Raw genomic sequence first — 27,739 nt, 5'->3', positions numbered from 1 at the left:
AATGAGTCTTTTGTAGGCAGCATATACATGGGTCTTTTTTTTTTTTAATCCATTCTGATACCCTATGACTTTTGATTGGAGCATTTAGTCCATTTACATCCAAAGTAATAACAGATATGTATTTATTGCTATTTTATTACTTGTTTTGTGGTTGTTTCTGAAGATTTTCTCTGATCCTTTATTGTCTTTCTTTCATGTTTTGCTGATTTTCCTCAATGATATATTTGGATTTCTTTCTCTTTATTCTTTCCATATTTATTAGTGGTTTTGATATATGGTTACCATCAGGCTTGTATACAGCCTCTTCTGCATATAGCAGTGTATATTATGTTGACAGTTGTTTAAGTTTGAACATATTCTTTTCTCCTCTTCTCCCTATGTTTTAGGTATGTTACTATATTTTATATCCTTTTTTTCTTGAGTTCCTTGACTGATTTTTTACAGAAATGTTCATTTTTCCTGCTCTTGTGTTTCCTCCCTTTATACTGTCACTTTTGGTCTCTCTTTTCCACTCAAAGGGTCCCCTTTAATATTTCTTGCAAGGCTGGTTTAGTGGTCACAAACTCCTTTAGTTTTAGTTTTTTTTGTCTGGGAAACTGTTTATCTCTCCTTCCAGTCTGAGTGACAGCCTTGCTGGATAGAGTATTCTTGGCTGCAGATTCTTCCCATTCAGCACTTTGAATATATCATGCCACTCCCTTCTGGCTTGCCAAGTTTCTGTTGAAAATTTTCTATTAGCCTTCTGCGTTTTCCCTTGTAAGTTACTGACTTCTTTTATCTTGCTGCTTTTAAGATTTTTTTTATCACTTATTTTGCAAATTTAATCACAATATGTTTTGGTGTGGATCTGCTTTTGTTGATTTTTTTAAAAAGATTATTTGTTTTAGAGAGAGAGAGAGGAGAGTGAGCGAGTGGGGGGAGGGGCAGAGGGAGAAGGAGAGAGAGAATCTCAAACAGACTCTGCACTGAGCAAAGAGCCAGATGCAGGCTTGATCTCATGACACTGAGATCATAACCTGAGCCAAAACCAAGAGTCAGACACTTAACTGCCACCCAAGCACCCCTGCTTTTGTTGATTTTGATGGGGGTTCTCAGTGCCTTCTGGATTTGGATATCTGTTTCCTTCCCCTAGATTAGGAAAGTTTTTAGCCATTATTTCTTCAAATAAAATTTCTGCCCCCTTTTCTCTCTCTTCTTCTGAGACTCCTATAATACGAATATTATTATATTTAACGGAGTCACTGAGTTCTCTAAGTCTATTCTCCTTTTGCATGATTCTTTTTTCTCTCTTTTGTTCATCTTGAATACTTTCCATTTCCAGGTCACTAATTTGTTCCTCTGTTTCTTCCATCCTGCTTCTCATTCCATCAGGCATGTTTCCCATTTCATTTATTGAGCCCTTTATCTCTGCTATGTTATTCCTTATCACTGCATTAAGCATCTCATTCATGTCTTCCACTCTTCTCAAGTCCAGTGAGGATCCTTATGATCACTGCTCTAAATTCTCTATCAGGCAAGTTACTTGTACTATTTTGCTTAATCTCTGGCCGTGGCCTTGTCCTCTTCTTTCATTTTCATTTCATTTCTCTGTCTCCTCAGTTTGTCTACCTTTCTCTGTGCGTAAAGAAAGTCAGCTGTGTCTTCTCTATTGCATGCAGTGACTTTATGCAGAGGAGGTTCTGGAGTCCCTGCAGTGCATATCCCCTGTTCACCAGAACCTGGCACTTCAGGAGAGCATCCTGTGTGTGTTGCTTATGTCTTGCTGTCATATCTGAGTCACTTTTCCTTTCAGTGCAGTTGTCGGCACTGATTCTCTGCCTGTTGTGGGCTGTGCTTGCTCTCTCTGGTGTTAGTGGGGCCCAGTCAGGCCAGCTCTGAGGGGACATACCCACTGGGGAACTTGGGAGTGGGGTGGTGGTGTTAGCAAAATTTGTCTTGCATCTCTAGTCCTATGCCAGATCCCCCGAAGTGCCACCGTGGCTGGGAGCTGCCCACAGGGGTGGCCGGGGGTGTGAGGCTGGGCAAAGCGTGTGATGATGGTTGGGTGTAGCTGGGCCTAGTGTGTAATGGTGGCTGGGGGCACATGGCATGGTATGTGATGGTATCCGGGGGCATGCAGCTGAGCACGGTGTGGTGGCTGGGGGCTACGTGAGGAGACAGCTATGCACCCGGTGGCTGGGCAGCGCACACACTTTAATTTGCTCTGAGCCCTGGGGCAGAGGCTACAGTATCTGTGCAGCCCTGCCTTTCACCTGTAGCTCTGTGTTTATGTTGGGGGTGGAGGCAAAAAATGGCGCCTGTCAGAGCCCTCATTTTCAGAGAAGTCCCCCAACATGCTCCAAAATCAGTATGATCAGATCTGTCTCCTGTCTGCCCCCAGCATTGTGTAAACTGCTATTTTTACGTTGCCTCTCCACTCAGGCTGCTATCTCTTTAAGGGTAGCAACCCAGCTCTCACTCACCTTCCAGGCTCGCCCAGTGCTGAGTCACCTGACCTCCAAAGTGCCAGGATCGAGTCTCACTTGTTCTTACAAACTCACGGAATTCAGCCCCTCTGGTTCTTGAAGCCAGATGTTATGGGGATTAGTGTTTCCATGTGAGCTCCCTGGTACGACAGCTCGTTTCTCTGCCCTCTTCATGCACACAGCTCCCTCCCTCCTGTGGGCAGCCTCCCTCTGCCTTTCTGACCTTCCTAACCTGTCAGATGCAGCTTCTTCTATTTCGCTGTGAAGTTCGTTCTGCCCATCTTTGGATCCCTCTCCGGTTTACTGACTTGGATGTGGATGGTATCTAGTTGTACATGTGGGACAGGGTGAGCTCAGGGTCCTCCTGCTCCACCGTCTTCCCAAGGTCAAGAAGTCACAATCTTAATTCTCATACTGTTTGAATTTTCTTACCTGTGTCTATATGTATCATTTTTATAAATATCAACCTGGGTTGACTATAGTCCATTTTGTTTTCTTCATTATATTATTTGTGATACCTCTGTTCTCCACAGATAGTATTTCTCAAAACAAAACAAAAAAAAGTTTTAAGTGCCCAGATATATGGGATTGTTGATGGAATACTATCCAGCTATGAAGATGTTGACAGACTTTGAGAGTTGTTATATATTAAGTAAATAAAGCAATTATAAAACAGTATGTAACTTATATAAACGTACATTAATAGTTTGCACACAAAGAAAAAAATGGAAATTAAATGTAAGAAATGGTTTTCTTTTGATCATCCCTATTTTCCACAATATTTTTGTAATTAAAAGAAAAAGAGAAATAAGCAAAAGAAGTAAAAATGTCCTAACTTGCAGGCATGTATGAAAGTCAGGCGCTACCTTTTCCCATGCATTCTATCTTCCTGAAAAGAGCCTGACTTCTCTGAGAGCTTCCTTTTACAAAGCTGCAAGGAGAAATCACGCACATTGCTGCTATGTTTGACAAGGGTGGAAGTAAGGTGGTAAATAAACTCAAACTTTTGCAAAGCATGTGCAAAGATAGCAATATTACTTTTCTATCAGTATTTTAATATGGTACATGGGCACATGAGAATTTCAAAGCCCTTTTTTTTTTTAAGGATTTTATTTATTTATTTGAGAGAGAGAGAATGAGAGACAGAGAGCATGAGAGGGGGGAGGGTCAGAGGGAGAAGCAGAATCCCTGCCGAGCAGGGAGCCCGATGTGGGACTCGATCCCGGGACTCCAGGATCATGACCTGAGCCGAAGGCAGTTGCTTAACCAACTGAGCCACCCAGGCGCCCCTCAAAGCCCTTTTTAAAAGAAGCGGAAATCTTCACAATACCAATGTTGTGTAAGAGTAGAAAGAGCTTTCTAATTTAGGAAACAAGATGGCCAAGTTCATGCCTGAGTTCTAAATTGGCTATGTGACCTTGGGGCAGGTAACTTATTCACTGAGTTTTGGATTATTCACCTGAAAACAGGGATCATTCCCACCAATTTTTATCATTCCAATTTTTAGATACCACTGGAATCCAATGAGGATCCAGATACTGGCATTTGTGAGTAAAAAAATAAATAAATAAATCTGGGTTTTCTAAGGCCAGGGCAGCCCCTACATGGATGTCATCACCTGCTTCTCAGTATAAGCCACTTTGCATTTTTTGTGTTTAACCTTGATAATTCATTATCGGCTCATGGGAGGTCCAAATGGTCTCCTTGCCTTTACTTTGATTCTGGAGGCTGTTGACTTCCTTACATTAAATCCCCACCCCACTGAATATCTACCTGAGGAAGAGTCCACTACAGAAGATACCAGAAATGGCAAATGTGCTTTTAAAACATTGAATGTCCGGGCTCCCAAGGCTCCCCACCCAGCCAACCTCACCGATGGTGGTCTCACAAAACTTCTCTGCAGCCACTTCACTGGCAATGTTGGCTCCCATGAGCACGCTGACGTCAATGCCCATCTTCTCCCGGATGATGTCGGAAATGAGCTTCAGCCCCTCAGGACCCTCGTCTATGCCCTGTAAGGATGTCAACAAGTTAGGGGAAATCAAACCACCAAGTGAATGAGGCATGCCACAGTCACTCTGTTACTTGAAAAAGAGCTCTTACAAGAGTAACATACATACCATGTCTGCACCGTTGAAAGCGTAACAATAAAACGGAAAGAAAATGACGTCCACCCAGAACGTGACGTATACCACTGAAGTCCTGTATGTCGCTCCCCAAGTCCGTCCTCCTTCTCGCTACTGGTCCACACCCCCACCAAGGTACACCACTATCCTGTAGGCTGTACGCACCGCTCCCTTCTGCTCTTGACCATTTTGCCGCATAAAGCTATCCCTAAACAAAATGTTATGCCATTATGCCTGCTTTTGAAAGCCTGTAAGTGAAATTGTACCATTCACCCATGAGGTACTGTTCGGTGCTACCCTATCATTTTAGAGACTCACCCATGTGGCTGCATGAATGTTCTGGTGTGTTTCTATTTACCACTGTGTTGCATTCCAAAACGAAAGGTCACTATTCATTTATCCATTGTACTTATAACTGACATGTAAGTTGTTCAAGTTTGCTTTCATAAACACTCATCTATGAACCACTGGAGAGAATAAAGTCTCTCGAGGGGGTTCTTAACCTTTTTTATGATGTGGCCCTCACACAGGGCAGTCTCGTGAAGTTTTATGGACTCATTCTCAGAATTTCATATGCATAAAGCAAAATGCATGAGATTACCCAGGAAGCCGATTACATTGAAACATAGTTATCAAAATGTTTTAAAAAAACACACAAATTTATGACAAAGTAATATACATGCTGTTTTATTAATGCAATTAGAAAAAGATGATTTGGCAGGTTTGACAATTACCATAATTTCTTTTTTTTTAAAGATTTTATTTATTTATTTGAGACAGAGAGAATGAGAGAGAGCATGAGAGGGCGGAGGGTCAGAGGGAGCAGACTCCCTGCTGAGCAGGGAGCCCGATGCGGGACTCGATCCCGGGACTCCAGGATCATGACCTGAGCCGAAGGCAGTCGCTTAACCAACTGAGCCACCCAGGCGCCCCAACAATTACCATAATTTCAAGGTCGTGATCAGCATAAATGATACCTTCAGATAACTTGGAGCCATTATAAAGTGGCATGAAAATACCTGGGATTGCTATTGATGACAGGGCCACAGATTGTTATGGCAAGTCTGGCCTGTGGCTGGCATTCATACACGAGAGCAACGCTCATTTCAGTTAGAAGTTAAAATGAATAAAAATGTAATTTTTCTCCCCACATTTAAGTCTAGGAACCTCCTGAATTCTGTCTAGGGACCTGTGGGGGTGGTTTGTGGACTTGTGGTTAAAAACTCCCTTTAGGGAGTATACCCAGGAGTAGAAAGTAACAAGGATGCAATTCCCAGCAACACAAACCACCGGTGATTTCCAGAACGCAGGCTGAGACCCATGTCCTAGACAGGTTCTTTCTGACAGCAAGGCTTGTCAGGAGGAGCCCATCCTCACATCACTGCCACTGCTCAAAGCCGCTGTGATAGAAAGCAGCCCTCGCCTGAAGTGGGGCTCAGCTGAGCTCCTGAGCTCCTGCGATGTGTGTTACTGATTACCTTCCAGGCATCTTTAAAAAAAAACAGAAAACAAAAAACTGCCATAACCTCCCTTTCTGCTCCTATTTCTAACAGATGGAAGTGAGAGGAAATAAGTCTCCCCCATAACTGACGTCCAGCCCAGCGATGCTTTTTCTGCCTGGGGTCACCGGCCAGTTACCTTGATGAGGGTGATTCCTAGCGCTTCCTTGGGCACTCTCCCGGTGATCTCGTCACAGATTCTGTTAATGAACTGGTGGGGAATGACAAACACCAGCAGGTCTGCATCCTGCACGGCCTCACTGAGGTTTGGGACAGCAACCTGCAATGACAAGGAGGAGGAAACAGTTACTCCTACACCAAAATAGGCCTCTCCCAATGATTTCATTCACTGACCATTTATCAGACGCCTATTATGTGCAGAGTACTGTGCAGACAGACAGGAAAGGCAAATGTGCTGTGGGCTCGGCCTTCCCCTTCAGGACACATCCGAAGCTAGCAGAATCCTGCCTCTTGCTTACCAGCTGGGCAAGTGACTTAGCTTCTCTATGCCTCAGTTTCCCTACCTGAAAAAAGGAGTCCTATACTGTGTGGGTTGTTCTCTGCTGCTCTCCCAATCTCTCGGTCCATTTTCTGCCCTTCCTCGCCTTGCTGTGTTCCCCAAGGAGCTGCTTCCTGTGGACCGTTTTCGCTGGGGGCCCTTGCTCTCTGCCTTCCAGTTGGCCTCAGCCAAAGTGGGATGCTGTTAGGAGATCCAAGGTGGAAGGAGAGACAGGTCAGGCATGTATCAGCCTCCTGAGGCCATTATGGCCCAGGCTCACAGGGATGCTGGCTTGGCTTCATTCTACAGTTCTACCTCCTGACAGGCAGCCTCTCTTCTATGTCTCAAAGCTTTGGTCAGGCTGCTTTGCCGACACTCGTCTGTCCCCTTGCCCTTTCAGGGGTGGTTATGATTTCCTGCTGTTGCTAAACTCTGGACACTCCAGGAAGCCCTTTTGGTTCTCTCCACTCTGCCCACACCTCTGTAAATAGTCCCATGCTAAACTCTCCTAGGTAAAGCACTTGGAGAGCACTCTCGTGAAGAGTAAGTGATATAGATCACGTTTCACACCTGGTATGCACTCAGTACATGTCGGCTTTTATGGTGATTTCTTTCCTTCAGATAAACATGAAGATGGGTTTTAGAATTTAACATGGGCAGGGGCGCCTGGGTGGCTCAGTCGTTAAGCGTCTGCCTTCGGCTCAGGTCATGATCCCAGGGTCCTGGGATCGAGCCCCGCGTCGGGCTCCCTGCTCGGCGGGAAGCCTCCTTCTCCCTCTCCCACTCCCCCTGCTTGTGTTCCCTCTCTCGCTGTGTCTCTGTCAGATAAATAAACAAAATCTTAAAAAAAAAAAAAAGAATTTAACATGGGCAGAGAAACGCATACACACACACACACACACACACACACACACTCAGAGGCAGAGGTGAGGGCAACTAGTGAGAACATGGGGGCACATGGTCTCTCACAGAGACTGCTCACTGTTGCTCAATGTCCATTCTCCCCTTCCTCCTCAGCATGAGAAGGCCCCAGTTTGGTGCTAGGCTCATAAATGCCCAGAAGGAAGGCTACGTTCCTCATCCTCCCTTGCAGCTAGGTGCCCCATGTGATTCAGTTCTGACCCACAGGGCCTCCATAGAAGTGCTGTGTGTGACCTCTGGGAAATGTCCGTGGAGGCCTTTCCTCCTTCTTTTGCCAGAGGGAATGTGAAGAGATGGCTGGAGTTCAGACAGTCATCTTGGACTATGAGGAAGAAACCAAATGCTGAGATGGCAGAACAGTGGGATAAAAAGAGTCCCTGACATCATTAACATGTCATTAATACCATAAATGTCGGGTGATCCAGAAAGATGGCGGAGGAGTAGGGGACCCTATTTCAACTGGTCCCCAGAATTGAGCTGGATATCTACCAGACCACCCTGAGCAGCCACAAAACCAGCCTGAGATGTAAGAAGATCTGGATCTCTACAAACAGAATATCGCAGGCGGTTGGTTTTGAGGTACAAAGCAGGGAGCCCTGATTCCGCGGACAGATGTCAGAGGATAAACGACAGCGGGAGGGTGCCTGGCCGTGGGGATCCTACACCGCCAGTGAGTGACAGCCTCGCGCGCTGGGCACAGGCACAGACTCGCAGACTGGTAGCGTCGGGAAAGGACTTCAGGGCAGCCCCCGGGGTGGAAAACCAGAGCGGCGGGGTCGCGCCTGCGAACTGCAGCCCCCGGACGGAAACCGGAGCAGCAGGGTCATGCGAGAGCACAAACTGGGAGCGGCTGGTGGTTTTAGAAGCACAAAGGGCAGAGACGTGCCCCAACCTGGAGGCAGGACTGGGAGCGCTGCAGAGGGGCGCACAACCCAGGCCGCTGCAGTTTATAGCAGCACGGACAGAAACGGAGATGGTGTGGCCTGGAGGGCTCACTGAAGAACAGACTGCGGTCTCTCTGCTCTGAGGCAGAGGGTTGGAAACGGTCTCTTCTGCCCTGACTTGCGGAAGAGATGCGGAAAGCCGCCAGGGAAAGCCGCCAGAGAACAAAAGCCCCAAAAACTGATTCCCGCTGAGCCCATCCCCCACCACCCAAACAGGGCAACTCCATCCAAACAGGGTTGCCTGAGTAACAGCACGGCAGGCCCCTCCCGCAGAAGACAGGCTGGGAAAACAAGAGGCCAGCAACCCTAAGGTCCCAAGAAAACAGGTGCATCTTGCTTGGGTTCTGGTCAATAATTTGGACTCTATACATTCCCTCAAACACCCATCAACAGAATGACTAGGAGGAGGAGCCCCCAAAATAGAAAAGAATCAGAGATTATGACTTATGCTGCAGATTTACAAATGGATGTAGATATAACCAAGATGTCAGAGATGGAATTCAGGCTAGCAATTGTGAAGACAATGGCTAGAATGGAGAAATCAATTAATGGCAACATAGAGTCTCTAAGGGCAGAAATGAAAGCTGAATTGGCAGAACTTAAAAATGCTATCAATGAGATCCAATCCAATCTAGATAATCTAACAGCTAGGGTAACTGAGGCAGAAGAACGAATAAGCGACCTGGAAGACAATATAATAGATAAAAAGGGAAAAGAGGAGGCCAGGGAAAAACAACTCAGAATCCATGAAAATAGAATCAGAGAAATAAGTGACACCATGAAGCGTTCCAATGTCAGAATAATTGGAATCCCAGAGGGAGTGGAGAGAGAGGACTAGAAGAGGTATTTGAGCAAATCGTAGCTGAGAACTTCCCTAACCTGGGGAATGAAACAAACATTTGAGTCCTAGAGGCAGAGAGGACCCCTCCTAAGATCAAGGAAAACAGGCCAACACCCCGACATGTAATAGTAAAACTTGAAAATCTTAGAACCAAGGAAACCATCTTAAGGGCAGTTGGGGGGAGAGAGTCCTTACGTACAGAGGGAGGAACATCAGAATAACGTCAGACCTATCCACAGAGACCTAGCAAGCCAGAAAGGCCTGGCAAGACATATTCAGGGTACTAAATGAGAAGAACATGCAGCCAAGAATACTTTATCCAGCAAGGCTTTCATTTAGAATGGATGGAGAGATGCAGAGCTTCCACGACCGGCAGAAACTGAAAGAATATGTGACCACTAAGCCGGCCCTGCAAGAAATATTAAGGGGAATTCTATAAAAGGAGAAAGACCCCAAGAGTGATCTACAACAGAAATTTACAGGGACAATCTATAAAAACAACGTCTTCACAGGCAACATGATGACAATTAATTCATATCTTTCAATAATCACTCTCAACGCGAATGGCCTAAATGCTCCCATAAAACGGCACAGGGTTGCAGATTGGATAAAAAGACAAGACCCATCCATATGCTGTCTACAAGAGACTCATTTTGAACCTAAAGATACATCCAGACTGAAAGTGAAGGGATGAAGATCCAGGCATCAAAAGAAAGCTGGGGTAGCAATTCTTATATTAGACAAATTAGATTTTAAACTAAAGTCTGTAATAAGAGACACCGAAGGACACTATATCATTCTTAAAGGGTCTATCCAACAAGAAGATCTAACAATTGTAAATATCTATGCCCCCAACATGGGAGCAGCCATCTATATAAGCCAACTGTTAACCAAAATAAAGAGTCATATTGATAACAATACGTTAATTGTAGGAGACCTCAATACTCCACTTTCAGCAATGGACAGATCATCTAAGCAGAAAATCAACAAGGAAACAAGAGCTTTGAATGATACATTGGACCAGATGGACCTCATAGATATTTACAGAACATTCCACCCTAAAACAACAGAATACTCATTCTTCTTGAGCGCACATGGAACTTTCTCCAGAATAGACCATATACTGGGTCACAAATCAGGTCTCAACTGATACCAAAAGATTGAGATTATTCCCTGCATATTCTCAGACCACAATGCTCTAAAACTGGAACTCAATCACAAGAAAAAATTTGGCAGAAATTCAAACACTTGGAAGCTAAAGACCACTCTGCTCAAGAATGTTTGGGTCAACCAAGAAATCAAAGAAGAACTTAAACAATTCATGGAAATCAATGAGAACAAAAACATCGGTCCAAAACCTATGAGATACTGCAAAGGCGGTCCTAAGGGGGAAATACATAGCCATCCAAGCCTCACTCAAAAAAATAGAAAAATCCCGAATTCACCAACTAACTCTACACCCTAAAGAGCTAGAGAAAAAGCAACAAACGATGCCTAAGCCACGCATTAGAAGAGAAATAATTAAAATTAGAGCAGAAATCAATGAATTAGAAACCAGAAACACAGTAGATCAGATCAATGAAACTACAAGTTGATTCTTTGAAAGAATTAAGAAGATCGATAAACCACTGGCCAGACTTATCCAAAAGAAAAGAGAAAGGACCCAAATTAATAAAATTATGAATGAAAGGGGAGAGATCACGACTAACACCAAGGAAATAGAAACAATTATTAGAAATTATTATCAACAACTATATGACAATAAACTGAGCAATCTGGATGAAATGGAGGCCTTCCTGGAAACCTATAAGCTGCCACCACTGAAACAGGAAGAAATTGACAACCTGAATAAGCCAATAACCAGTAACGAGATTGAAGCAGTGATCAAAAACCTCCCAAAAAACAAGAGTCCAGGGCCTGATGGATTCCCTGGGGAATTCTACCAAACATTCAAAGAAGAAATAATACCTATTCTACTGAAGCTGTTTCAAAAAATAGAAACAGAAGGAAAACTTCGAAACTCATTCTATGAGGCCAGCATTACCTTAATCCCCAAACCAGGCAAAGACCCCATCAAAAAGGAGAATTTCAGACCAATATCCCTGAGGAATATGGATTCCAAAATCCTCAACAAAATCCTAGCTAATAGGATCCAACAATATATTAAAAGGATCATCTACCACGACCAAGTGGGATTTATACCCGGGATGCAAGGGTGGTTCAACGTTCGCAAATCAATCAATGTGATAGAACACATTAATAAGAGGAGGGAGAAGAACCATATGGTCCTCTCAATTGATGCAGAAAAAGCATTTGACGAAGTACAACATCCTTTCCTGATTAAAACTCTTCAGAGTATAGGGATAGAGGGAACATTCCTCAAGTTCATAAAATCCATCTATGAAAAACCCACAGAGAATATCTTCCTCAATGGGGAAGAGCTGAGAGCCTTTTCCTTAAGATCAGGAACACGTCAAGAATACCCACTCTTGCCACTACTGTTCAACATAGTGCTAGAAGTCCTAGCAACAGCAATCAGACAACAAAAAGAAATAAAAGGTATTCAAATTGGCAAAGAAGTCAAACTCTCTCTTTTCGCAGACGACATGATACTTTATGTGAAAAACCCAAAAGACTCCACCCCCAAATTACTAGAACTCATACAGCAATTCAGTAATGTGGCAGGATACAAAATCAATGCACAGAAATCAGTTGCTTTCTTATACACTAACAACGCAACTGTAGAAAGAGAAATTAGAGAAACGATTCCATTTACAATAGCACCAAAACCCATAAGATACCTCAGAATAAACCTAACCAAAGAGGTAAAGGATCTATACTCTAGGAACTACAGAACACTCATGAAAGAAATTGAAGAAGACACAAAAAGATGGAAAAATATTCCGTACTCATAGATCAGAAGAATAAACACTGTTAAAATGTCTATGCTACCCAGAGCAATCTATACCTTCAATGCCATCCCGATCAAAAGTCCAATGACATTTTTCAAAGCGCTGGAACAAACAATCCTAAAATTTGTATGGAATCAGAAAAGACCCCGAATCGCCAAGGAAATGTTGAAAAAGAAAAACAAAGCTGGGGGCATCCCGTTGCCTGATTTCAAGCTATATTACAAAGCTGTGATCACCAAGACAGCATGGTACTGGCACAAAAACGGACATACAGACCAATGGAACAGAATCGAGAACCCAGGTATGGACCCTCAACTCTATGGTCAAATAATCTTTGACAAAGCAGGAAAAAACATGCAATGGAAAAAAGCAATAAATGGTGCTGGGAAAATTGGACAGCCACATGCAGAAGAATGAAACTCGACCATTCTCTAACACCATTCACAAAGATAAACTCAAAGTGGATGAAAGACCTCAATGTGAGACAGGAATCCTTCAAAATCCTAGAGGAGAACATAGGCAGTAACCTCTTTGACATCGCCCACAGCAACTTCTTTCAAGATACATCTCCAAAAGCTAGTGAAACAAACGCAAAAATGAACTTTTGGGACTTCATCAAGATAAAAGGCTTCTGCACAGCAAAGGAAACAGTCAACCAAACAAAGAGGCAACCCACAGAATGGGAGAAGATATTTGCAAATGACACTACAGATAAAGGGCTGGTATCCACGATCTATAAAGAACTTCTCAAACTCAGGGGCACCTGGGTGGCTCAGTCGTTAAGCGTCTGCCTTCGGCTCAGGTCATGATCCCAGGGTCCTGGGATCGAGCCCCGCATCGGGCTCCCTGCTCTGTGGGAAGCCTGCTTCTCCCTCTGCCACTCCCGCTGCTGTGTTCCCTCTCTCGCTGTGTCTCTCTCTGTCAAATAAACAGAATCTTAAAAAAAAAAAAAATCTTCTCAAACTCAACACCCAAAAAACAAATAATCAAGTCAAAAAGTGGGCAGAAGATATGAAAAGACACTTCACTGAAGAAGACATACAAATGGCTAACAGACACATGAAAAAATGTTCATCATCATTAGCCATCAGGGAAATTCAAATCAAAACCACACTGAGATACCACCTTACACCAGTTAGAATGGCAAAAATGGACAGGGAAAGAAACAACAAATGTTGGAGAGGTTGTGGAGAAAGGGGAACCCTCTTACACTGTTGGTGGGAATGCAAGTTGGTACAGCCACTTTGGAAAACAGTGGAGGTTCCTCAAAAATGTAAAAATAGAGCTACCCTATGACCCAGCAATTGCACTCCTGGGTATTTACCCCAAAGACACAGATGTAGTGAAAAGAAGGGCCATATGCGCCCCAATGTTCATAGCAGCAATGTCCGCAATAGCCAAACTGTGGAAAGAGCCGAGATGGCCTTCAACAGATGAATGGATAAAGATGTGGTCCATATATACAATGGAATATTACTCAGCCATCAGAAAGGATGAATACCCAACTTTTACATCAACATGGATGGGACTGGAGGAGATTATGCTAAGTGAAATAAGTCAAGCAGAGAAAGTCAATTATCATATGGTTTCACTTATTTGTGGAACATGAAGAATAGCATGGAGGACATTAGGAGAAGGAAGGCAAAAATGAGGAGGCGGGAATTGGAGGGAGAGATGAACCATGAGAGACTACGGGCTCTGAGAAACAAACTGAGGGTTTTAGAGGGGAGGAGGGGGGGGGATTGGTTAGCCCGGTGGTGGGTATTAAGGAGGGCACGTACTGCATGGAGCACTGGGTGTTATACGAAAACAATGGATCATGGATCACCATATCAAAAACCAGTGATGTACTGTATGGTGACTAACATAACATAATAAAATTAAAAAAAAAAATACCATAAATGTCTTTTACAGGAGAGAAGAAAAAACATTTAGGTCACTGCTGTGATAGGTTTTCTGTCATATATACCTGAACCGAACTCTAACTGAGATAGCTCCTTTTAAGCATTCACGGTTCCCAAAATGAAGGGACTAGAGGAAGATTCTTCTCTGAGCAAGTGCTACTATGTGCCATAGGAACATCATTCGGGACGGCTAAGCCTCCTATGAAAGCTAGTTTGGGCACTGTGATGGAAACTGCCAACTCCTCACCAAAATTCCTTCTCACCTTCTTCCATAATCACAGAGTGGAAGCCAGTCACTAGTCACCTCGCTAGGGACCACATTTCCCAGCAGCCCCTGCAGTGACACGGGCCATGGACCAAGTTCTCATCAACAGAGCGTGAGAGGGAGCAGTGCATACCACTTATGGCCCAGAACCCCTAAAACAGCAGGCTGCTTCCTCCACACTTTCTTTCCCCACTTTCTGTTGTTGAAACCCAAGGCAACCCAGACCTAAGAGATGGCACATGAGGAAGAAAGATGGGACCAAGCATAACAGTGTGAAGCAAAGCCGCTAGACCACTATTCGGTGAGAGGGAAATAAATCCTTTTGTTCTTTAAGTCACATGATTATTATGCCTCTTCTTTTATCTTAGTCTATCCTCTTAACTAATACATGTGCTAAGAGTTACTCCCTCCCTCAAAGAATCCTCCAAGGAAATCTATCTGGAATTATTTCATCCCCTTATCCCTTTGGTTGGTATGGAAGACTTCTGTAATTTCCCACCCAGCCTAGTCTCTCCTTCTTTCTGGCCAAAGTGCCCCTAAATTTCCTTCCAAAAGCTACTGCATCCCCATTTTAACCATGCAATTTGGGTGGAGTTGGCCGCCCCCCTGCTCCACAGATGGGTCTTTTTGTCCAAGCCAGTGGGCACATAAAATAATGAGAACCAAGAAGATGTTTGCTGGGGCTTCTTTGTGACAGTTGCTTCCTTACTCTTCTCCAGTAGCTACTGGGTCTTTCCTTGGAACAGTGCGGGATGATGGTGTGAGGTCTGGAACAGCTGCAACCATTTTACAAATGTGAGGGGGAGAACCTAGTCCTGCCTGCCAAGGGCTCCCTCGTGAATGAAGCCAACTTTGTGGAAGGCAGAGCAGAGAAACCAAGGAAAACACAGGGCCTTGTGAACCTCATTTAAGCCATTGGTTCAGGCTATGCCTGAAACCAGCCCTACCTGGATTTTTAGTCATATGAAACAAATCATCCCCATCTTAGCTTAAGTCGGTTTGAATGGCAGCACAGTCATTCCCCATACAGCAAATCATAACTCAAACTTTACTGGCACTTCTCCTCTTATTCACACTCCCCAGAGCAGGGGAGAAGCTGTTTTCCTCTTCAGAGGGGCTTCTCTGGATTAGTAATCCAGCCTGAATAGCCACAGGTGACAAGGATGCGTCACCCAAAATCTACCTGCCTATTAGTTCCCTCGAATTTGGAGATTCTACCTCCTCCAAAAGAGCAATTTCTTATTCTATTCCATTAGCCTTCTGATGCCAATCCCCAGCTGCTCTGTCCTTTACTGGAAAAGTTCTTTCTGCTCTTATGTATTTGCCTGTGGTCCCACTCAATCCCCTCCCAGCCTTTGTAAAAACTCTGACCCCTCACTCCACCATGGGTAACTAACTAGCCTTACTTAGGTGGGGATTTCTGCTCTGTACACTCTCATGCAGATCCTGACAGCCTGAATTCTAGTTAAAATCTTTTTTCTTCTCTAGACCTCTTGTTTCTCCTCTTCCCCATCCATCCCACACACGCGCACGCACACGCACACGCACACGCACACACATGCATGCACGCACCTGCATTTCTGCCCCTTTCAAGGCATTTCCCAACATGGTGAAATGGAAAAGACACCAGAACCAAAGAGAAAATATGGAAAAGATGTACGTTTGAGTCCCATATCTGCAAATGATCAGCTGTGTGACCTTGGGTAAGTGATGTATCCTCACTGACCTCACTCACCCCATGTACAAAGGGGTATAAAAATCACTTTGCCTACCCATTCACTTCACAGAGCACTTTCAGATTAAGTAGTATAAATGGGAGTGCTTCAAAATGATACGAAACAAATGAAAGAGATTACGCATCAGAAAAATCTACCTGCTTCCTACCAATTCTTACCTTTTTTTGTTTTTTTTTTTTCTATTTTTTTTTAAAGATTTTATTTATTTATTTGAGAGACAGAGAATGAGAGACAGAGAGCACGAGAGGGAAGGGGATCAGAGGGAGAAGCAGACCCCCCGCTGAGCAGGGAGCCCGATGCGGGACTCGATCCCGGGACTCCAGGATCATGACCTGAGCTGAAGGCAGTCGCTTAACCAACTGAGCCACCCAGGCGCCCAACAAATTCTTACCTTTTAAGGAGTCTGCCCAACCCTGTGTCCCATTTTAAAAAACATGCAAGGAAGCTGCCAACTGGTCTGGATTTCTTCCTGTCCCTACCATTTCCTTCTTCAGTAAATCAAAGAAGAACCTGCAATTGGTTGGGAACGTGATGGCTCTCCAGGACATATGACTGGGGGTTCATCGTACACACAGATGTCCTTCCACTCTCCTTGGTGGAGCGCTTAGGGTTTAACACACAGAAGCAATGTGTAACATGAGCTGCATTTCGATGGCATGCATGGCCCATTCACAGAACATTATTCCTCTTACACGGTATCAAACGAGCTCTCCTCAACTAACCCAGTAACTGGAATACCCTATTTCAGAATAAAACCTATAGCTAAGTCTTTGCTTATCTTTTACCCTGAACAAAATCAAGACACTGCTTTAGAAATGCTGACTTATTTCACATGCTTCCTGTCAAAATCTTTCTGAGGGTGTCCACCATGAAAGAACCTGAAATACATTGGGAAAGACAAGTCAGAACAAAAGGGCTTGCCATTCATAGGCAAGGAGGATAAATAGTCAAGTCAGAACCAAGGCATCATGGTTGGCCCACTTAATGTTCAGACTTCCAGGAATCCGGGGCTCTTGGTCCACATTTTTATATATATACACACACATATAAAATCATTTATTAAAACAAAGCTGATAGGGTGCCTGGGTGGCTCAGTTGGTTAAGCGACTGCCTTCAGCTCGGGCCATGATCCTGGAGTCCCAGGATCGAGTCCCACATCAGGCTCCCTGCTCAGCAGGGAGTCTGCTTCTCCCTCTGACCTTCCCCCTCTCATGTGCTCTCTCTCTCTCTCTCTCTCTCTCAAATAAATAAATAAATAAAATCTTTAAAATAAATAAATAAATAAATAAAACAAAGCTGATAAATGTATGTGGAGAAGCCTAAAGGTTCTTTTGCATCCCCCTGGCTTGGTTATCACTGTACAGTATATGGACACGTTGGCCTAGCTCTATCACCAGTTAGCTAACTGGACACCCACAGGCAACTCACCTACATTCTCAAGGGAATGAGCATTTAGATTAAACACAACAGCATATGAGAAACACACAAAGCAAAGTAGAGGTTCAAAAATATTATGGTGCCCTCCTGTTCTTCTGATCTCAATTTCGGCCAAGAGCATAGGTGAATTTATGTCCTTGCTCTATATTCAGAAAAATGATCCTCAGATACAGACAGACAACCTTATCTGATGAGTCTTATGTAAATAAGCCACCAGTGAGGCTGCTTCGAGAGAAACACAGCTGTTAACCGCCTGGACTCCCCAAGACTACACCAGTAATATAGACTGATGAGGTAGACCAGTGGTGCCCAAAGTGCGGTTCCTGAAGCAACCGCATCACCATCACCTGGGAACTTGTTACAAATGCAAACGTATGGGCTTCATCTGAGACCCAGTGAATCAGAAACGCTCGGGTGGACCCGGCAATCCCTGTTAAGCTCTCCAAGCGATTCTGAGGAGCATTTAAATTCAAGAAGCAGCAGTGACAAAGACTCTTCTAACAAAAACCAGAAAGCTAAACCCAGGGAGGCTTCTACTGACCTGATATTCTAATTCCGAGAAGGCTTGCAGCCAAAATTAATAGTTATTATCGCAACTCTATTACCCAAAAGTAAGGGGCCATTTTTTTTTTTTAATTGTCTCGGCCTAACCTCACATCGCATAGGATACCACTTAAAGCACTGAGACAAAACTCTCCACCCTGCTTTGTTCTTCCTCACCACCTCCACTGGCCCTGGCACTCCTTCGGACCCCAAAAAATCCAGTCACTACTCTAGGTGCGGAGGAAACATCAGCCAATGCGGGCCTATCCAAGAAACATCCAAAGAGTTAGTAAGGAAGGTAAATATATAAATTCGCTTTCAAACTTAGAAGCTTTCATGCTTCAAAGGATAGCATCAAGAAAGTGAAAACTTGAAGAAAAGGAGAAAATACTTCTGAACTATATATCTGAAAATGGACTTGTATCTAATTTTATTAAGAATGCTAGGGGCACCTGGCTGGCTCAGGTAGGAATAGCGTGTGACTCTTGATCTCGGGGTCGTGAGTTCGAGCCCTACGTTGGGTGTAGAGATTACTTAAAAATAAAATCTTTAAGGGCGCCTGGGTGGCTCAGTTGGTTAAGCGACTGCCTTCGGCTCAGGTCATGATCCTGGAGTCCCGGGATCGAGTCCCGCATCGGGCTCCCTGCTCGGCGGGGAGTCCGCTTCTCCCTCTGACCCTCCCCCCCTCTCGTGCTCTCTGTCTCTCATTGTCTCTCTCGCAAATAAAGTCTTAAAAAAAAAAAAAATTTAAAAAAAAAATAAAATAAAATAAAATCTTTAAAAAAAAAGAAAAACAGGGGGCGCCTGGGTGGCTCAGTCGTTAAGCGTCTGCCTTCGGCTCAGGTCATGATCCCAGTGTCCTGGGATCGAGCCCCGCATGGGGCTCTCTGCTCAGCGGGAAGCCTGCTTCTCCCTCTCCCACTCCCCCTGCGTGTGTTCCCTCTCTCGCTGTGTCTCTCTCTGTCAAATAAATAAATAAAATCTTTAAAAAAAAAGAAAAGAGAAAGAAAAAAAGAACTCTTACTACTCCTTAATAAAAAGACAACCCAATTTTTTAAATGGACAAAGATTGTGAATACACATTTCTCCGAGGGAGATATACAAATGTCCAATGAGCACATGGAAAGATGCTCAACATTGTTAGACTTTAGGCAAGTGAAAAATCAAAATCACAATAAAATATCACCTTATACCCACCAGGATGGGTAGGATCAAAAAGTTAGATAATGACGAAGGTGTTTGTAAGGATGTGGAGCATCTGGAAGCCCTACACACTGCTGGGGAGAGTGTACAACGGTGCAGTGACTTTGGGAAACAGCGCGGCAGTTCCTCAAAGAGTTCAACGTTACCATATGATCCAGCAATTGCACTCCTAGGTACCCACTCAAAAGAACTGAAAACACATTCACACAAAACACTGTATACAAGTGTTCATAGCTGTATTATTCACAAGAGCTGAAAAGAGCAAACCACCCAAATGTCCATCAACAGACAAGTGGATAAATAACAATATGGTACATCCATAAAATAGAATCTTGTTCAGCCATAAAAAGGAATGGAGTACCGACACATGCTACAACACAGATAAACCTTGAAACACGATGCTAAATCAAAGAAGCCAGACACAGAAAACTATGTATTGTATGGTGCCATTTGTATGAAATGTCTGGAATAGGCAAGTCTATAGAGACAGAAAGATTAGCAGTTGCTTAGGGCTGGGGCAGGGGATAGGAGGAAATAGGAAGTGACTCCTACATGGTGTGGGGTTTCTTTTTGGGGTGATGAAAATATTTTAAAATTGATGGTGGTAATGTTTGCACAACTCTGAATATACTCAAAACCACTGACTTGTACACTTGAATGGGTGAATTGTATGATCTGTGAATCGGACCTCGGTCAAGTTGTTTTAAAAAGAGTTGGTAAGGTTTAGAAAGCAAGATGAGAAACAATGACAATGGTATTTCACAGAAGATGCTGTGATCGTAAATCCTGGCGCCACGCTGAGGCTGGTTAAACCTGCAGCGAGAGGGCACGGGAGCTCTCTACCTGGTTGAGACCCTAGACAGACAGCTATAAAACAGGATCAATGATTTACATCCAACAGTGGCAAGAAAAGGGAAGCGTTCTTTCCGCTCAGGTTTCAGAGAAAACTGCAAACCCAGATTGTCCCAGCTTTTAGTCAACAGGTGATGACATGGTGATATCACCGTTACAAGAGGTTGGGGGAAGGGGGAAGGAGTCACCTGATGAGGACGGGCATGAAGAAGGTCAGTGGGAAACAGCGTGGGGGCCCCGAGCAAGAAAGACTCACAGTCTCACATCAGCACACCAACTGACAGACATCACAAATAGCAATCCTGTGTGGATGGAAATGGAACATGTCTCTCACGACGATTAAGGGTCTTATCTAACATTAGTTGATTTTTTAAAGGACCAAATGAGATAGCTGAAAAACTGAAATAAACATATAAAACTAAAGAAAAAAACAACAACAACGAAAACAAATCCGCAGCTCTTAAAAAAAAAAACACTTCACAGGAAACTAAATATATATATGGATCACCTCATTTACTTCTCACAAAACGCCTAAGGGTAATAAAGCACTAAGAATAGCCGTCCGTCTGACCATGCTCACTCGGTGAGCACCAAGCCCTGACTCCAAGGGAATCCCTCCACCACTACACTTCACCATCGGCTTTATTATGCAACATTTTCTGAGTGCAGTTCAAAACTATAAGAAGTATAGAGAAAAAAACCACCTGTGTACCTTCCACCAGCTTACGAAATAGAACTTTCTAGCACCCCAGGTATCCTCTGCCAAGCACGGGTAAGCAGGTGGAACAACGTGAACCCTCAGACGTGCTGGGGGAGTGTAGACTGATACAGCCGCTCTGGAAACGAGTGGTGTGACATGGTGACATTACGGCCGTGCGTTCCCAGTGACCCTGCGATTCTACCCCCTGGGAACACGGTCCATGACAACAAACAGCTGGAAACCACGCAAAGGTCCATTCCAGAGAATGGATACGTTCACTTTTGTGAACCTACAAGGCTTCAGACACCAACAGGGTCCTGGGAGTGGACAGTTCCTCCTTTTTCTCCTCCCTCTGTCCACACCCGGGGACATGGGGCAGGTGGTGGAATCAGTGTGGGCACTGGGCTCTGAGTGGCAATGGCTGTTGGCTCCTCTATGTCAATTCTTTCCCTGCCTCCTTCCCTCCTGGCTCCCCTGCTCCCGTCACAAGCTTCAGCTTCACAGAACCAGCTGGCAGGTCCCCCGCCCCACTGGGTACTGTGCCAGGAACCATGGAAGACCAAAAAACCAGAAAGTCAGGTTCACACACTCGGGGCAAGTGGGGCTGAACAGGTAGGTACATAAGGGACTGGCACAAAGCAGAGTGGAAGGAACGTATTTAACAAAGCATTGAGTCCAACAAGAATGAGAAGTTGAGGGGCGCCTGGGTGGCTCAGTCGTTAAGCGTCTGCCGTCGGCTCGGGTCATGATCCCAGGGGCCTGGGATGGAGCCCTGCATCAGGCTCCCTGCTCGGCAGGAAGCCTGCTTCTCCCTCTCCCGCTCCCCCTGCTTGTGTTCCCTCTTTCACTGTGTCTCTCTCTGTCAAATAAATAAATAAAATCTTTAAAAAAAAAAAAAAAGAATGAGAAGTTGAAACGCACGAATTTCCTACTCCAAGCAGGGGTCAGAGATGACCTCAGAAGCCTCCCACTGCAGTGGGAATAGCCGCTCCCTTTGTTCTTCCCCTCGGATATTTGGACAACTTAACTTCTAAGCTCAGAACCATAGGGATCCTTTCTCTCCCCACCAACAATGCCGAGAATGACTGCAGAAATGCTGCCTGACCCCCAGTGCAGTGACACAGAAGAGAAAGTGATCATTTGTCCAGAAGACAAGGGATTCAACGGGATGAGCTCGCTAGGAATCAAATTCAAACCCCAGCCTCTAGCTATGGGACCCCAGGCAAGTTCATTAACTTCTCTGGGCCTTGGTATCCTTCCCTACAAAATCAGAATCATCCTCGTAATAGGAAAACTAGCAGTATCAACCTAAGACGGTTATTGAGAGCATTACACGAGACAAGATATGTGAGCTACTTAGCACAGTGCTTGACACTAATGAACCCTGTAACCAAAAGCCAAACAGCAATCTCCAGCGAGCAAGGTCTTTGCAAATCCGGACTTCCTGGCATTTATCAGTTTCCAAATCCGTCTCCCCTGCTGGACTCCTTGAAGGAAGAAACGCCATTTTACCCCTCTTCTTGTCTCCAGCAACGAACACTGTGCTTTGCATGCACTGTACATGCTCATAAAGGTTGATGAGTGAATATATGCAGAGATGAATATTTCATAAACAAAGAAGATGAGTTTGTCCGGTTAACCAAGGAATCAGGCAGGGAATCAGACCACAATGGTCCGGTCTTCAAACAGACTTACTACAGAAAGCCACCAAGGGGTGAATCTGGCAACAGAAGTTCAAATTCCACTCACACAAGCAGCACGGTACACTCTTTTTATTCTTCTTGCTCATTTCTCCCTCCCACCTCTGGCAAGTCACTGGAATGAGGCCAAGCAATTACCTGTATTTTTCCCTCTCAGACCTAATAAGCTTAAATTTTAAACTGTCAGTCTTACAATCTTCTATTTTCTTCAGTCTCCTTCTGTAATTTAGGCCTTAACCCTGATTTTAATTACAGACTAGTACATTAGCTGTTCTCGTGTGTAGAAAGAGAATATCAGGACTGGGGGTCACAAGCAGCCGAAGGCAAGGCTGTGAGTTCCAGCTCTGATGGGACCAGCACCTTGAATGCCAAGAAAGTAGCCTGCTGTGGGCTGAATTGTGTGCCGTGCCCCCTACCCCAATTTCACAAGTTGATATCCTTTTTTTTTTTTTTAAGATTGTATTTATTTATTTGACAGACAGAGACACAGCAAGAGAGGGAACACAAGCAGGGGGAGTGGGAGAGGGAGAAGCAGGCTTCCCGCCGAGCAGGGGGCCCGATGCAGGGCCTGATCCCAGGACCCTGGGATCATGACCTGAGCCGAATGCAGATGCTTAACTGACTGAGCCACCCAGGCGCCCCATAAGTTGATATCCTAACCCTAGTACCTTGGAATACTGTATTTGGAGACAGGGTCTTTACAGAGGTTATTACATTAAAATGAGGACATTAGGGTGGGCCCTAATTCAACATTGACTCGTATCCTTATGAGAGGAGATCGGGGCACCTGGGTGGCTCAGTCAGTTAAGCAACTGCATTCAGCTCAGGTCATGATTTCCGGGTCCTGGGATCAAGCCCCACATGGGACTCCCTGCTCAGCTGGGAGCCTGCTTCTCCCTCTCCCTCTGCCCCTCCCCCCCCAGCTCCTGCGTGCACGCTCTCTCAAATGAATAAATCTATAGCAAAAAAAAAAAAAAAGGAAGAAGAAGAAGAATAGATTAGTACACGGACACACAGAACGAAGACAGTATGAAGACACAGGAAGAAGACGACCACCTACAAGTCAAAGAGAGAGCCTCAGAAGAAACCAAACTTGCCAACACCCTTATCTGGGACTTGAAGCTTCCAGAACTGTGAGAAAATACATCTCTGTTGTCTAAGCCATCTGTTCTATTGTACTTTGTTATGGCAGCCCTAGCAAACTAACACAAAGCCCATCTTCAGAATCAGGAAAACCAAAACTGACCAACCAAATTAGTTGGTAGTAGAAAGGGAAAAATGAGGAGGGAGGTAACTTTTCCATTTCCCCAAGCCCCAAGTGCTAACTCAGCCAAGTGTTACTTTCAGAATTAACCAAAAGTACTTCCTGTCCCAAAGTCTTACCACATTTTCTGGCAGCTTGTGTCCAGGGAGATATTTTACATTTTCATGGTCATTATTTATGATGTCTGTCAGTTTTCTCCCATTAACCGTTTCTTCAAAGACCCACATCTTAACTGTGGAGGCAAACTTCTTAAGTTTCTTGACATTATTACCAATTATTTTTGCAACAGCTGAACCCCTACGGAAGAAACAGTGGAGAAGAAAAAAAAATTAAACTCACTGGGGCAGAAGAGAAAAAGCATTTGATTGTAATTCAGACAAAATACGTGCTGATTCAAGCACAGGGCTTCTAACTTCAGATGGGAAGTTCCTATCAGCCACAAGCCCTTTGAAGCTTAGTTGTTTTCACCTGGAAAGAACACCTGCCCCCCCCCCCCCACCGTGATCAGGAAAGCCCCAGAATTTGGTACAAGGTCAAAAACACCACCCCTTGAAACTAGTAAGCATCGGGCGCCTGGGTGGCTCAGTTGGTTAAGCGACTGCCTTCGGCTCAGGTCATGATCCTGGAGTCCCGGGATCGAGTCCCGCATCGGGCTTCCTGCTTGGCAGGGGGTCTGCTTCTCCCTCTGCCCTCTTCCCTCTCCTGCTCTCTCATTCTCTCTCTCTCAAATAAATAAATAAAATCTTTAAAAAAAAAAGAAACTAGTAAGCATCAACCTATCTTGGGAGAGAGTATCACAGGCAGAAAAGAAACCCACCTAAGAGATGACACAAAACATAAAAACAATACTTGGTGGGTACGCTAAGCCTCGGTGGCAACCAGGCTGTATTTCAAATCCATCACAGAGATTAAAATGTAGCCACTGTAGAATAAACTGTGTTCTGGTGAACTGCAACAGAGTTGCAGTCATAATGGGAAGACAAGAACCTGAGTGAATTCCAGGAAAGGAGCAGAGTGAGAGCACCGGGGCTCGGCTGCCTGGGTATTTGGTGCCCCCAGCAGACCTGGTTCACCCAGTTGGCCTCTAGGCGCCCACAAGCTCCCTTTTTCTCCTGCATCTCTGTTCACCAAACACATTCTGGTTACTAATCAGTGTCCCAGAGGCTTTGCTACAGGGGAAGAGAAGGCATTCCAACTAGTTAAACGCCAGTCCCCTGGACAAGGGCTGTAGGTCCGGGGCCAGTGGCCACCACAGCAGAGGTGTTCCTGGTCAGCCCCGGCACCTGCGCCCATCTCACGAACATGCGCAGAGTGCACAGTGGGCCACGGGCCGCTGACTGGGCCTGGGTGACTCTGAATGGAGAAATGGTTTGTTTCGGGGTGCCTGGGTGGCTCAGTCGTTAGGCGTCTGCCTTCGGCTCAGGTCGTGATCCCAGGGTCCTGGGATCGAGCCCCACATCGGGCTCCCTGCTCAGCGGGAAGCCTGCTTCTCCCTCTCCCACTCCCCTGCTTTGGTTCCCTCTCCCGCTGTGTCTCTCTCTGTCAAATATTAAAACCTTTAAAAAAAAAAAAGAGGAAAGAAAGGAAGAAAGAAAAGAAAGAAAGAAAGAAAGAAAGAAAGTTTGTTTCTTATACACCTTTCCTGGTGTGGAAAGTTAATTGCCCTTACCTTGTTCACCTCTCTGAGTGGGTGGTAAGCTTTGGAGAGCCAAGAACGCATTGCCTTCGCTCTACTGGATCACCAGCATCTAGTCCAATAGCATTAGGCACAGTGGGCACTTGGTAGATATGTGATAACGGAGATAAATGAGTGAATGAGTGACTGATCGAAGTGACTGGTGAAACCAGGGAGAAGGCAGAGCCAGGTCCCTGATGACCTCACATGTAACATAATGGAGTTTCCCCCCTTACTTTTGTCATGTCATTTTCAGCACCAATGAATCCCAAAGGATACACAGCATGGTCTGGCGGGCTTAATGTTTAACATTTCCAATATTCATTTAAATTTTCTGAACTAAAAAAATAAATAAAATAAATAAATAAATAAATAAATATTCTGAACTAACTCATTGCAGCAGATGCTACAGGTTCGCCTTTGGTTGCAGATGCTTGGCTTCCCCGAGAGGGGTTTGTAAAGGGAGAAGCAAATATGTTCTGGTAAGACCACCAGGAGGGATCTGGTGGTTCTGGCTTATTTTCCCACTTGATTTACTAGATTTGGATTCCTTAGTGCCTAGTCCCCCCTCACTTTGCTCACTTCCCCAGAATCACACTTGCCCTCTGTGACCTTGTGTGAGTTACTCAATGCCAAGGAACACTGTGAGCCTGAGCTGTTACCTCCCTGGAAGTCCGTAAGCAGCTGTTTCTCAGATTACAGTTAAGGTGATAGTGATCATGGGGAGAATCTTGGCCTCTCCTCTTTTCTTTTTTTTTTAAGATTTTATTTATTTATTTGAGAGAAAGAGCACAAGCTGGGGGTGGGGGAGAGGTGGGAGGGACGAGAAGAGAGAGCAGCGGACTCCTAGCCAAGCAGGGAGTCCGACATGGCGCTGGAGCCCGACATGGGGCTCAATCCCAGGACCTGGAGATCATGACCTGAGCAGAAGGCAGACACTTAACCGACGGAGCCACCCAGGTGCCCCTCTTGGCCTCTCTCCTGCAAAGTGTCAGGAGGAGAACTGGATGAATAGGTGTTTAGCTAACAAACTGTTTTGCCAGCAGAGAGTAAGAATTTCACAGGTAAAGCCACAGAGCTTTGATATGTGCAATAGTTTATGCTATTCTTACTTGTGAGAAAGGACAGCGATGAAGTTCTGCATAGTTGTTTGGAGCAGCTGTTCTCAATGCTGGCTGCACGTCAGTCCCTGCGGAGCTTTAGAAACTACCCATACCTGACCCTACTCTGGAGGCACAGATTTCATTGGTCTGGGGGGTGGCCTGGGACTCAGGATTTTTAAAGTTCCCAAGTAATCTAATTTACAGCCAAAGTTGAGAACCACTAGCTTAGTTTATCCATTTATAAGGAGATAAGGGAAGGTGATCGGGATTGAGGGAAGAAGGATGGAATTTAATTTTTTTTTTAAGATTTTATTTATTTGAGAGCGAGCGAGCGAGCACAAGCAGGGGGAGGGGCAGAGGGAGAAGCAGGCTCCCCGCTGAGCAGGGAGCCCAAGGGACCTGGGGCTTGATCCTAAGTCCCCGGGATCACAACCTAACCAAAGGCAGATACTTTTTTTTTTCTTTTTAATTTTATTATGCTATGTTAGTCACCATACAATACATCATTGGTTTTTGATGTGGTGATCCACGATCCATTGTTTTTGTATAACACCCAGTGCTCCATGCAGTACGTGCCCTCCTTAATACTCATCACCGGGCTAACCAATCCCCCCCCAAAACCCTGTTTGTTTCTCAGAGTCCATAGTCTCTCATGGTTCATCTCAAAGGTAGATACTTAACCAACTGAGCCGCCCAGGAACCCCGAGAAGCATGGATTTTAATTCAAGGACAAATCTAGCAAGGACAACAAAAAGATTCTAGTGCCTACGAGGCCTTGTCTTGCTCTCTCTAAATAACTTACACAGTAATCTGTTTTGTTTTTTGGGATCAGGACTTAAGACACTCTATTTTATTGTTTTAAACTCTTTGACAATCTTGTAAAATCTTCACGTCGAACCAAACATTTTGGTTGGTATTTGGTACAATCTCCATGTGGAACAAAACATTTTCTTTGCTACCCACTTTTTTTCTGGGTTGTTTATTAAACCTCTAAAATTATAATCCACCTCAACATAATAAAGGCCGTATATGACAAGCCCACAGCTGACATGACACTGGGTGTTCTTACCACCAAAAATGTGGGAGGGGGGTCAGGCAGAAACTTTTTATTTTAGGAAATAAATGTTTATTTTCTTGTTTTTATTTATTA

The 27,739-nt window shown here is 44.7% G+C and overlaps 1 protein-coding gene across 1 annotated transcript in view; it reads right to left on the bottom strand.

Annotated features, from left to right (window-relative positions):
• GPD1L (glycerol-3-phosphate dehydrogenase 1 like) overlaps window positions 1-27,739 on the bottom strand; it is a 66,125-nt gene that overhangs the window by 28,071 nt on the left and 10,315 nt on the right. The window contains exons 2-4 of the mRNA XM_021678836.1: window positions 23,931-24,108; window positions 6,230-6,370; window positions 4,339-4,477 (exon numbers count right to left, since the gene is read on the bottom strand). Coding sequence (XP_021534511.1) covers window positions 4,339-4,477; window positions 6,230-6,370; window positions 23,931-24,108 — 458 coding nt within the window. The remainder of the gene's footprint in view (window positions 1-4,338; window positions 4,478-6,229; window positions 6,371-23,930; window positions 24,109-27,739) is intronic.

Source organism: Neomonachus schauinslandi, chromosome 1, assembly GCF_002201575.2.
Source record: "Neomonachus schauinslandi chromosome 1, ASM220157v2, whole genome shotgun sequence".
NCBI lineage: Eukaryota > Metazoa > Chordata > Mammalia > Carnivora > Phocidae > Neomonachus > Neomonachus schauinslandi.
This window is presented reverse-complemented; position numbering and strand designations above follow the sequence as displayed.